We start from the raw sequence: 12,662 nt of genomic DNA, 5'->3' as shown, positions 1-12,662 counted from the left end.
ACAATAAAGATACAACAATCTTTTTGGAATATGATCAGAGAAAGGTGTAAGGGCATGCTCACAATCTGCAACTTCAAGACAGTAGAATAAATGTTTACTTGCACCACCTACAGTATGAAACACCACAGCAGAATACGGACACTAGCTCAGTTTGAAAGGAGCACACCCACATTACTGAAAGTGTTGTGACCAAGAGGACAAGCCCTACCCAACGGCTATACAGATACTGCTTTCAGGTGTTTTGTTTTTTTTTTTAAACAGCTGAGGTTCTTCTGGACAATGTCGCATTGCACAATGTGGAGATAAGCAGTGAAGGTATGACTGATAAATAAGGCAGGAAAACACTGGCATCTTCAGCAACCTTTCACCCTACACTGTTGACAAAAGTACACTGTTTGGAATCGTGAATTGACACTCAAAGGGAAAGGTAAAATAATTTCTTGCTTTTCAACTCTTCAGACATCATTTCATAGACTTTAAGGCCTCAAACACACACTGTCATTTGTTGGTCTAGCTGACCACCTCAGATCAAATAACTGTAACTGAACTCAGGTACTCTCAAAAGCATAGATTTTGCTTAGGTTCCCCTCATTCCAAGTCTGTATTTAACTGCTTTGATAAATTGCTCCAGAACCTTTACTGGCTAAAACAGTGAAAAAATTACATGCTCATATACTTTTGTTCTCCCCCCCCATCTGTTCTGCTTTCAACATCCATATTGTCAGCTCTGTATCATGTTACTCTTACAGAGGATGACAAAATCATTTCTTTCTTTTCTGTTTGAAAAACTTTGCAAAAGGAACTTTGCATCTTGCACTTTCAAATCTCGTAACACCTTGTGACTCTTCCAAGTCTCCAATTTATCTATGCTCCTCTTGGATTTATGGATTCAAGAACTTCAGTTCTATCTACGTCAATATTGAGCTGAGCTACTATTTCCATTCGGTATTTCTGAATGCATATACACGTATATATGTACGTACAAACACAGAGAGGCACACAGCCATAGATTGCATTAGTTCTTTGGCCTCCCAGTTTTACTGGGAAGACATGATATATTGGTTTGACTTAAGCCAAAATGAGAATTAGGTCTTCCCTTTGGGAAAGGAATTTAAATGAACTAGTCAAAAACAGAGTTATGAAATAATGTTCTGATGTCAATCTACTTTGCTAAAAATACCTAGCTGTGATGTTCATGCAATAAGTGATAGAAAAAGGACTGAAAGTTTACACAACTGCATCACAGTATCTGCCAACTCATACTGAATAATACCAGCACATATAATCAAAAGATAGTTACCCATGGAAGGGCTGCCAAGAATTGTTATTTTGGAGTGGCCCACCTGCAGCCCCTTTTCGCATATGCCTTGGATCTGAAGAGAACAGACATTTTTTTAAGCAAGTCTATGAGGAAAGCCAGACTATGAACAGAACAAGCAGTGAGAAACAACAATTACAGAATTTTGATTGACCTAAAAAAACCCCCAAACCAAACCTCCCAAAAACCCTTACAAACAAAACCACCCAGAGGTCAGACTAGTCTGAATTGCTGTACAAGCTGTTAAACTGTGCAAGTCAAACACTCTGAAGCAGCTACACAGACTCACTTGTATCTGTAAAAAAAAAAAACCAACAAAAAAACCCCCACAAAACAAAAAAACAGCCTCCCTGTACCTTAAACACACTTCATGAACATTACTTGCTTTTAATACACAAAGCAGAAGTAAACCTCCCAAATGTTGACTACTTAAGAAATCCTGGCTCTATAGTAACAGAAAAAGCACAGAAATTCCCTTTCCATCACTTTCATTAAAAACATGCGATCGAAGAGACACAGAAGATAAGGTCCATTTTCTAGTATTACAGGTTACAGGTTAAGGTAACCTCTTGATGCAAAAAAAAAACCCACCCCAAACTCAAAAAAACCCCACCAAAACCCAACTGCAATGAAAACATGCAACATTCCTTTTCAATTAAAAAAAACCCAAACACAAAACCAATAAAAACCCACATGCCATCCAGAAGATCTATACTTTTATTTATAAAACAGAGCCGATACTTCACAGAGGTGTGTAAATGGACCACCTTAAATAGCAGAGAATAAAGGATTTAAACAGTGACATAGTATCATATCTTTCCCATCCTTCTACACCTTCCAGTGCTGAATTTTGCAAAAATAACTTTAATAAGTGTCAATAAAAACACTCAGTTTAAAAAACCAAAAACTCTTAATCGAAAAAGAAGAGAAAGCATTTTAAAAGCAGTTTTGTTTTCTTACCTGAGGTCGATCAACCATCAGAAATGCATAGGTTTCGGAAAGCTCTTTTTCTAGGCGCCCATCAAATTTCAGCTCTCTGCGTTTTTCTGTGAACTATTATTACAGAAGGTTCTTAACACATGTAGACAGATTACTGCTGTCACATTCGTGTCAATGTTTTAAGGCCCCATCTATGTTAGCAGATCCAAGTGTACAAAAATAATCAAAAGATAATTTGAATGAGACTATAGTATGCTAAAATTAAATTTCAAAAACATTACACCCGTGGGAAATATCATTGGCTTAATCTGCCCAAAGATTTCTTTCTTTCTTTGTTTTTTTAAGGAAGAGACACTCTTCAAACCACCCTGTCCAATAATGGTTTAGTGTTATCTTTGTAGCAGAACTATCTAGAAGCATCCAGCTCAATGCCTTCCATGTCATCTTTGAAATTCCAGAAATAAGCCTTTTTCTCTTTTTAGGAGACAGACCATTATCTCTTATGTTGTGCATGTACTTTCACAGTTGCACCTCTCTGCTACTGAGGTGGTTTTCATCAGTTGCAATACTCCTTAGCTGTAACCATGAATCATAATGTTATAGTAGCAGGAAAAAAAAAAAAGCTTCAGAGTTTTCCTTATAGTTTCAAGATAATAATTATAGCAAACCAATTATATATTCCATTACTCCATACGTGAAGTTTTTTGGCACTGGGACTGAAAACTTATTTCACAGTTACGAAAGAAAGCCAAGGCTGGATTTAAGAGACACGAGGTAAGGTACAGCAGAAGTGCTTCAACCAAGCTGCTCCACTTACTAGTTCAAGTAATCAACTCTTTTAGGTGGTACTTCTTGGAAAACAACAAAATTACAGAGACTATGTAAAACCAGGTATCAGAAAAATATTTTAACCTTAAGTTTCACAGGAAGCACCAGGCCTTTCAAATAAAACACTATAACATCTTTCCAGGTTATTAAAAATACATAAAAGTTAAGAAAATTTTTGAAAATTAAAAACGCACAGAGACAAGTGGTGCCAAATACAATTTTTCTTTTCATCTTTTTTGAGTATCTGGCAGGCAAGATTTTATGTCTATGCAGTAATAAACTTGCCTGAAAAATAGCTGCTTACATTTTTGGGGATGTGAGTTTGCAATTAAATATCAAGCACATCAGTAGAAAATAATCTCCAGGTGTTTGCCTCTAGACTCAGAAAAAACATTAAATTTCATTTGACTTGTACCTTACTTATAAAGACAAGCCACAAATATACTCACTTCCTTTTCCAACAGTTCACTATGAACTAAGCTGGCTCTCTTGTAACTAAAATTGGACACTGAACTTGGTTCCAAGTAAGATGAATGCAGAATCTTCACAACATCCTCAAATTCTCGAGAGCCTACAGCTACTGGCTGAAAGAGTGCTATAAAAGAGAAGAAATAAAATAATAAGCTCCAATACACATCTGAAAAAAATTCCAAAATTTTCCACTTCATTGACAGTTTATGCATAAAGACAAATGCTTCATGATCCAATTTAGAATACAAAACACCTAAAATACTTGAAAAAGATGGAATTTAGGCTAGAAAGTTTAAGTTGCTTAGAATTATAGCATCTTAAAAAAAACCCACATTTCTTTATGCTTTTTTAATATTACTCTTGAACAGCTAGTTCTCAGAAGTTTATACAGGGAGCACCTCAAGTCTGAATTTACCCTGTGAAAACGTCTGATATGTATTGCAAAACACTGTAATTAAACTTTTAGAACTTTAATTAAACTAATTAGCTCTTTTAATTAAGAACCAGGAACAAATTGTTCTAATAAAAACCTCAACAACAGTTTCATAGCTTAGCCTCTCTTTAGAACCATTATGGGTTTTGTTTGCTTATGGTAATTAGGCCAAATATGAATAAATTCAATACTGTCTTAAGAAGTCCAGCAAGCTCCTGTTCTTAAAAAAACACACTGCCTGTGTTCATGCTTTATGATCTTATCCCTTATGATAACTGCTTTAAAAGGAAACCCTTCATTTGTTGTTGTACACATTCACTTTCTGGACAAACCTTTGCCTAAGTTCACACAGTAAAGTGTTCATCTCCCCAGGCTTCTTTATTTGTATTTGGGTACTGAAAGTGACAAAGTGATCAGAAGAGCAACCCAAGAGTGGGCCAGCACAGAACCTGAGCACAGATTTTGAGCGTAACGTCTACGAAAATAATACTCCTGGGGGAACTGAACTAGTTCAGTATGGCAAGTGTTTTTCTCCTCAGGTTAACTTCCAAAATACTCACAAAAAGTGCAGTATTTTTGTGGTATTTGCAAACTTCAGATAGTAAGTATTCCCAGCAGATATTTCTGAGACTGCTTTTGCTTTTTGTAGGAGGGGCTGGTTTTCTCTACCAAAATAAACCCCCAAACCACCACCACCTGAAATCGCTAGAAGTTACAATAGTTAGGAATGAACTACAATAGTACCAGTCTCACATAAAAGACAATCTACCATTACTCTAACAGCAAATTAAATTTAATTACATCTTTAGAGTGTATCTCCAACTTCATTAAATAATATGTTAGTAGATTTAGATTGTAATCTTGTCGTCATTTGCAGGAAATATTTACTGCATTAACCTCAATATAAAACAAATGTTCCAAATGAAAACTGAACTGTTTTGTGTTATCTAATAAAAGCTGCATTTACACACACACTTTATAATGTAATACCACATCTGCAAACTAAAGTAAAGCAACGATTCCACCACCAGCAACAATGAATAAGTGATTTTTTAAGACTGGAAGTTATGATAGTGATTAAGAAACCATTCTTATGTAACATCCTTTTTAGTAACAACGCCTTCATTCTTGAAAGGCTGACAGCAATATGGGAGGAAAGATAATTGGAAATGAATGAAATTCTCAACTTAGTATGACTAAGATTGAATGCACTTGTACTGAAGAGAGAAACACTTATTAGTAAAATGTAAAACAAGCCTACCATAGATATACACACACTGGAAAAGCACCTCCTGTCCCACCCCATCCCCAAACACCTTAGATCTTTCTGACAAGGAGTTACTACACCCTAGTGTTGTAGTGCATGAGTTTCACATATTGCCTGCTCCTCTTCTGTCTAAAAGGACCAGTTAAGGCAGAAGGTTAGTGATGTCAGCTGCTTGTCCAAATTTCCTGTTTCCTTAACAGGGATTACTGCACCTCACCCCTTCTCCCTCCTTCCCCCTAGAAATGCATGCTCAGGCAAACCCAGCCTATTTCTTCCATCTTGAGTCCAGGCAAGTAGAAAACGCTACAGGACTAGCTAGAAAGACCGACGACAAACTATACACAATGTCTTGGCTACTTCCCAGATGCAAATTTAGGATGAGGCATATTATTACATCAATTAAGATCCTGTCATTCATTCGAATATTATCAACTATGTTCCCATTTGTGTTTAAACACTTCCTGCTTTGTGGAAAGTTCTGACAAGCGAGCGGAGACAGACTTGCCAAAGAACAGCAAGTCCCTCTGTTCTTGAGCTAGGGAGAACCTACATAAACTACTATACAATTAGTTCTCAACAGATTTATGGAAAAGCTCTAATGCCTTAAATTATGGAATACAACAAATTAGAGATTTGTTAAAGATCGTTGCGTATTTTTCTTCAGTTTCTTAGCAGAGGACTGAAAGTATGTTTTACTACTATTGTTACTTATATTCAATAATATATATACACTTTCTTGTACTTCACCAAATTTACACTCTAAACACACCATCTAAGTTCATAAGAGATACTGCTGAAGCTAGAAGAAGGGCTGTTGCTACCTTTGTAGTAAAGACAGATCAAAACTGAAATATTTTTAAGTACCTGGGCACAAAAGTCACTTCTGAGATTCCAATTTTTCAATTTGAGAACATACAGAATATTAAAACAAGACTGATTCCACCTACTTGATCACATCAGTCCAAGAACAAGACTTTACATCCACCTTTTTGTAATAATCCAAAAACCTCACGGTAACGGAATTTCTATTCTTTTGATGTGCACTGCCCACTCAGTACAAAGTGAACAAGAACAGCAACTACACATATAATCTTGCCTTAGTTTACTTCATGCATAAATTAAGTGATTGGCTTCATGATCACATCATCCATTGACTGAGAAAAAAGGAACATGAACAAAACTTGTTGAATGTATAATCCTTACAGAAGTAACACACTACTTAGGTTTTGAAGATTACTTATAAACACCTGATCTTATCACCAAAACCTACCGTCTGCCTGCCACCTTTTCACATACAGTAATAGCAGACAATCCACACTTGGTTTGAGAATTAGACAGCACCCACTTGGCACTTCTTCTTCAGCGGCAGCCTGCTAATAGAAAATTAGCACGCGAGGAGCTGGGGGGAACCCTCGCCCCCCTCCTCTTTATCTAGTGAGGATATATCAAGCTGTAGCCCTATATGTAGTACCATTCTGTTTCTGAGTTGCCAAATGATGGATGGAGCACGGAGTATCTGGTAAACTGACTGCAGGACAGTTTGTAATCATAAAGCAAAAAAGTAAGTCGCTTAGCTTTGAATGTCAGATAAACTATCATATACAACAGTCAATACATTTCTTAGAGTGCATGGCATAAACTTTTTTTTCCTTCTCCAAGTATGACTCCTCAAACACACTCATCATATGCTTCATGACAGGCTCAAATCCACTTCCTAGTTCTTCCAGAATTTGAGGCACTGCAGGCTTCAGGTTCTTACTAAAAACCTGAAACATTACCTAATGAGGCAAGTAGCAAGGCAATACTTTTCAGTTTGTCATCTAAGCATTGGTGCTAAAGGGTAGCTATTTTCTAAAAGGTTAAGGTCACTATAGAAGAGCCTGTACCTCACTTAAACGAGTTCAGAAAAAAAAAAACAAACAAAACCACAAAAAAACCCCCAGAAATACTAAACTAGACCTTCTATAGCAGTCACCAAACCCTATGTTCACAGGCAAAGGATGACATTACTAAGCTTATCTCCAGTCCTACATCACTTCAAAGACCAGTAGCGTGTACATATATATTTTTCAGGCTCACTATACAAACCTCATGTGGGTATGCTGCACCTTTATTGACCCGTGTAAATTAAACAGTAATTTATGTAAGGACTAACCTGCAGTATCCTTATAACACATACAAGTCAATTATTGTGGGTTTTGCTGGCTTGTTCTGCATAAGTAAAAATAAGTAAATAAATATTGGTTTTGTTCAGTTTCTACCCAGTGTATTTGAACATATGTAAGTATTTTTAGGTGGAAACTTAGTTTAGCTAATATAGTACCTAGTCTAGGGACGGACATTAGACTGGATGCTCGGATGCATGTAATTCCCTAGAGGCTTTCAGTTTCTCTTTCACAGCTGTCTAACGCTTCAACTTGAGAAAACTGAGTTTGGAGTTAGGGGGTTTGGTTGTTTTGGGGTTTTTTCCTTTAAGTCAGAATGTGAAGACGACAGAGACAGTCTCTTTAAGGAATCCTGAACTAACTTTTAGGTGAAGATAAGTAAGTTACTTATTTTATTATCAGATAAGTTGGCAGAATGCTAGCACTGTTCACAAACAAGCGGTCCTGCTACAAAAACTCCGTTGAGAAGCACAATTTTCTTTAAGTCTTCATTTTTTAAGACTAAGACCAAAAATCTGTGGTGTTAATGAACCATAACGTTGCTACTTTTATGATTTTTTCAGCCTAAAATGTCTTTTGCTCTCAAAAGGTCTAAACAGTTATCAAGTTCAAGGATTGCTTAATGAAATCCCCATGTAGAAATATCAACTAGCAAACAGCAGATACGCATCTCTACCAAAGATACAGAAAATCAGAAGACAAGAGACAAGGCAAAATGAACCATCAAATACTATGAAGTAGAAAAGGGACAACCTAGACCTCCAAGCAAGTATTGCTAAGACCTTCATGGATAAAAGCAAGACCTTTTTTTCCTGCTCAGCCTGAGAAACAGCGGTCATTCGTTAACTTGGTAGACTATGGAAATAAATGTCCAACCTTAATCAACAAGCAACCCCTTAAGTCATTGGTTGCTACTTGAGCATGTTTTTTGAAATTGTCTTTTGGTACGAGGACCACTTATATAGTTAGTTCAGTAAGTTAAAAAATGCTCTTCCGGTGCTTTATCTTGAAAATTTGTTTTCTTCATCCTATTAAACAAGGATCTTTAAGTTTCAGGCAGACTTGGAAAACTGAGAAGATCTGATCATCAAATTAGAAGAGGCCGTGACAACACGCTATAGTACTAAGATAAAAAAAAAAAAAAAAAGAGCTAAGCTACTCAAGAGAGTGTAACACCATTACTAAACTATATGTACCAAGAAAACAGAAGCTTTCAAGACAGTTCCAAGTAGGAAAACAAATGCACACACACCTTAAAAAAACTCACAGCCAACCTTTCTTACAGTTTGGTTTGCCGAAACATTCCGCTAGGAAAAAAAAAAAGGAAATCAGAAGACAGATTCTCTGTGACAACTAACCACAGTTAGTTTTAAGAAGTATGTTTCCTCTAGATGCATTTCTCCACATTAACATGGTTCTTTCTGTTGACTTTCAGTCCCTCATTAGTTTCCAAATAGAGGTGGAGATAAATTCCAGAAAGGCTAAATAAGCAGCTAAATCCTAAGTTTTCTAGATTTTTCCTTTACATTTTTGCTTTGCAGATTCAATTTTTAATTGCTTCACAATCAAAAATTGTTCCCAAAACACATTTTGGTGCTTAAAAAAAAGAAGACAAACAAACCACCAAAAAAATAACCCCACCCAAGTAACAAAGTCATCCTGTACAGATTTTATAGTTTGTACATGACAGATTAGTCTTCACAATCAAGACAGCAGGTATCTCTCAGGATGGCATGTCCAGGAATAAAATGGAAGTTTAAAAAGCAGAACAAGGACAATTCCAATACAAGAAAGGATGAAGGAAGCTTCCATGTGTATTGTTTCATGCTGGAATTTACAATCTAGCCAAGAGAGCTCTTGTGAAAGGGACAGATGAATATTCTGATTATTTTGTAATTTAACAAGATGTATTTGAACACTGGTACTAAGCATGTTGTAAGCGCATGCCACTACAATGTCAGACGATCAATGCACTGCTAATCTTCTAGTTTAGTTCCAGAACTGATTTAATTGCATTTCTCAAATGCCAATACTAATTGAAATAGCAATTTGATTGTCCTCAAAGACTATGTTGGCAGTTTTTATGCTAGCCCACTTTTGCTAGTCTTGCCTACAACATGCTCTCTTACAGCACTTTGCGTTATGGTATCACATGGTGTAAGACCAACAACCAGCAACCATAAGGAACTATAAGACTGCAAGCACCATGGACAGAATGGAGAAAGGTCCGAGAATGCTGGAAACCGTAAGTCACATGTATGATTAAAACACCCAAGAAGCTTTCTGTAAGCTGAAAGGGAAAGAAAAAAAGACAAGCACACTAAAAAGTAAGCCCTTAAGAATGGGTCAAATGACATTAGCGAGTGAATTTTTTAAGTAGGGTAAGAATGGCTTCCTATTCTACCGTAGAAGCCACAGAAGCCTGATGTTTGAACTACATATTCTAAAACTTTTTACACACTGTAGGAGATGGCTCTGCATAGGGAAACGATGAATTAGATGAACCAAAAAGGTATTTTGCAGGTTTTAATTCACATTGGAACCAAATGCTAGAGAGGAATTTCAAATGTCTGTAGTTAAGTACTAAACATTTCTGAGATATATTTAAAGGTATTCAAATGTAACCACACTTGGGTCTGACATATGGAAGTGCAAGAGGCACCATGTTTTATCCAGACATTTTTCTGCCAGATGAATAATAAGAGACTTTTTTTTTCCCTTCAAATCAGCTCAGTCCTTTTTACAATGAATCTCTGCCAGACTTGTATCCCCCCTCAGGGGGGTGGCAATGGGAAAGAAAGGGAAGAAAAGGAAAAAGGGGACATTACTGCCAAAAATGGAAGGAGGGAAAGGGAAAGACTGGATAATGAAATAAACCTACCTTCATCTCTTCCTTACAGAAGAAAGCATTTCAAGAAGTTAGATGTTAGACTCTTCTCTGAAGAACTAGAAGCCTATGCGAACAGGTAGTTTTGTGATACTTACTAAGTTACTGACCCCATGTTGCAAAAGGTCAAGAACTGAGATAAGTTTCAGGGAGGAAATAAGACATGTATGTCTTCAATGCCACTTAACAAAATCAAAGATAAGCAGAAGCCAATGGAGTCTCACGAAAAGCAAGAAATACCACAGGCTTTTAGAGGAAGAGTTACTCGAAAACCAAAAAACAAACCCTGGACGCTTGGAAGAGGAACGCTTCCAAGGCGAGGCACATGAACGTGGAATGCTTGCTTCCTCCCTGCAAAGTAAGGAACTTTCACTAGATAAGAACAGTCTTCTGTGCATCATCAATGAAGGACAACTCTGCTCAGTGTTTGCTAGTCTACCCTTAACAGGATTACACCCCTCTCCTGCAGAGAGGAGGTCAGGGGGAAGAGAAAAGCGAACCATCTTCTCTGCGTGTCCGTGTCCCAGAGAACCATCTTCTCTGCATGCGATTGCATCTCCAGAAGCGGAGCCAGGATCAACACTCAAGCCCACCCTGATTGCATCCAGCTTTTCCGTCCTTTTAAAGCAACGGTCTGAAATTCAAGCCGAGTTTTGGTTTTGGTTTTTTCTCCTCCTTGTGACAAAATAAAAACGAAACAGAAAAGAGGGAGGGGTAGGGAGAGGAAAGAATGTAAAAGCCTCTCTGACACTAAAATCTTATCCCCAGCAGCCTCACTAGTCCGAGCCATGCCACAGCCTCCTCCACACCCGCAGGATTTTGCATGCAGCTGTGTGAGGTGCATAAAGAGCCTGCCTAATGAATAAGATGAAGAGGGGAGCAAGGGAGAGAAGGGAGGGAAAGGGAAGGAACAACCTTTCTTTTCTCTGCTCTTCCTGGGGATCTGAAAGTTCCTCCTAACAGGCTGGTCTTCTGGGGGCTTAGGGAGAGGGGGAGGCCCCCCCAACACACCGCTGGGCGGCTGCTGCTGCTGCTGTTGTTGTTCATTTGCCGTTGAGATGCTGCTCCTGCGCTGGCTGCTGCTACTGATGCTGAGGTTTGGGGGGACCTTGTCCTCTGCAGCAACAGCAGCCACCAGCAGCGCCTCCCCACTGCTACTGCTCTCAGAGCGTCCGCCATTTTGTGTGGTGTCCTCAGCGGCTCCTGCTCTATTACTCTCCACCCCGAGGAGGCCCGCGCTGGTCTTCTCCGTCCGCTGCTGCTGCTCCGGCTCCATCTCGCCACCACTGGGGATCACGGCATCCGCCATTCACTCCTATCGCCGAGAAGCGAGCACGATAGCCCGCGCCTTCTCTTGCTCCCCCACCAAACTACCCCTTCCCCAGCGCCATGCACCGCCTGCTGCCGCTATTACTCCCCCTCCGTCCGCTCGCTTTATGGCAGCCCCGCCGCCCCCTCCCGGACTCTCTAACATGGCGGCAGCGCACACAGAGAGGGGGCGGGGCTGGAGCCCGCCCGCCTTAGCCAATCCGTTCGCGGCACAGGTTATAAATAGAGGGGCAGGCACTCGCCTGCCCGCGCTGGCGGCGCGCCACAGTGCGAGCGGGTGGGTGCGGGAGCCGGTGGCTTCGGCTGCGGAGTCGCGTTTAAAATGGTGGCAGCCGCCGCCGGTCGGGCGAGGCCCCGGGCCGTCGGCAGCGCCGGAGGACGGCCCCTCCGCCCGCAGTCTGCCAGGATGGGGCGGAAGAGGCAGCTCGTTCGTTTCCCGCTTCCCTCCTACCAGCAGCGTGGGCGAGGAGAACCGGGAGCTCCTTCCTCCGGCTCTGGAGAGAGGCCCGAAGGGAGGTCCCGGCGTGGCCGAGGGGAGCGCTGGGCGGGGCAGGTTCCTCCGGTGTCCCTCGCCGCTTCTGGCGGGGAGCGGGGCCCACGTCGCCGTTCCGCGGGCACGGGGCAAGAGCGGGTCCGGCGCGCACGCAGCGCCACTGGGGAAGAGAGGACAGAGTATCTCACTTAAAGATAACGCCAGATGCTTCAATACAGCTAGCAGACGGCACATCATTCATGCGATGCAGTAATGGGCACACTGGTTTAGAACAGTCTCCCCGGCAGTGTGCTTAGCAAACTTACCCTTGTCCAGGCACGAACGCCACGGTAGCATTCAGGTCAAGTAATGCTTTGCCATCTGCATCTTGCAGGAGGTTGCCTGGGCAGAGAAAGATCCAGCTGCCTAGGGCATGCTCTCTCCTATCTTGACAAAGCAACTTAGCCACTTACAAAGTCATCTCGACAAACTCCCAAGAACAAAAAGTAGCAGTGCACTAAGAGTGCCAGCTCTTACTTCTTCCTCTCAAAGT

General features: G+C 40.2%; 1 protein-coding gene across 5 annotated transcripts in view; it reads right to left on the bottom strand.

Annotated features, from left to right (window-relative positions):
• TASOR (transcription activation suppressor) overlaps positions 1-11,630 on the bottom strand; it is a 34,610-nt gene extending 22,980 nt beyond the window's left edge. For all 5 annotated transcript variants that reach the window (XM_050904976.1, XM_050904974.1, XM_050904975.1 and 2 more), the window contains exons 1-4: positions 11,224-11,630; positions 3,535-3,680; positions 2,279-2,371; positions 1,301-1,373 (exon numbers count right to left, since the gene is read on the bottom strand). In XM_050904976.1, coding sequence (XP_050760933.1) covers positions 1,301-1,373; positions 2,279-2,371; positions 3,535-3,680; positions 11,224-11,617 — 706 coding nt within the window. In that variant the 5' untranslated portion in view covers positions 11,618-11,630. The remainder of the gene's footprint in view (positions 1-1,300; positions 1,374-2,278; positions 2,372-3,534; positions 3,681-11,223) is intronic.
• Between the last annotated feature and the right edge of the window lie 1,032 nt (positions 11,631-12,662).

This window comes from Gymnogyps californianus, chromosome 13 (genome assembly GCF_018139145.2).
Source record: "Gymnogyps californianus isolate 813 chromosome 13, ASM1813914v2, whole genome shotgun sequence".
Classification (NCBI taxonomy): Eukaryota; Metazoa; Chordata; class Aves; order Accipitriformes; family Cathartidae; genus Gymnogyps; species Gymnogyps californianus.
The sequence above is the reverse complement of the archived record's forward strand: the minus strand, read 5'-3'. Positions and strand labels throughout refer to the sequence as shown.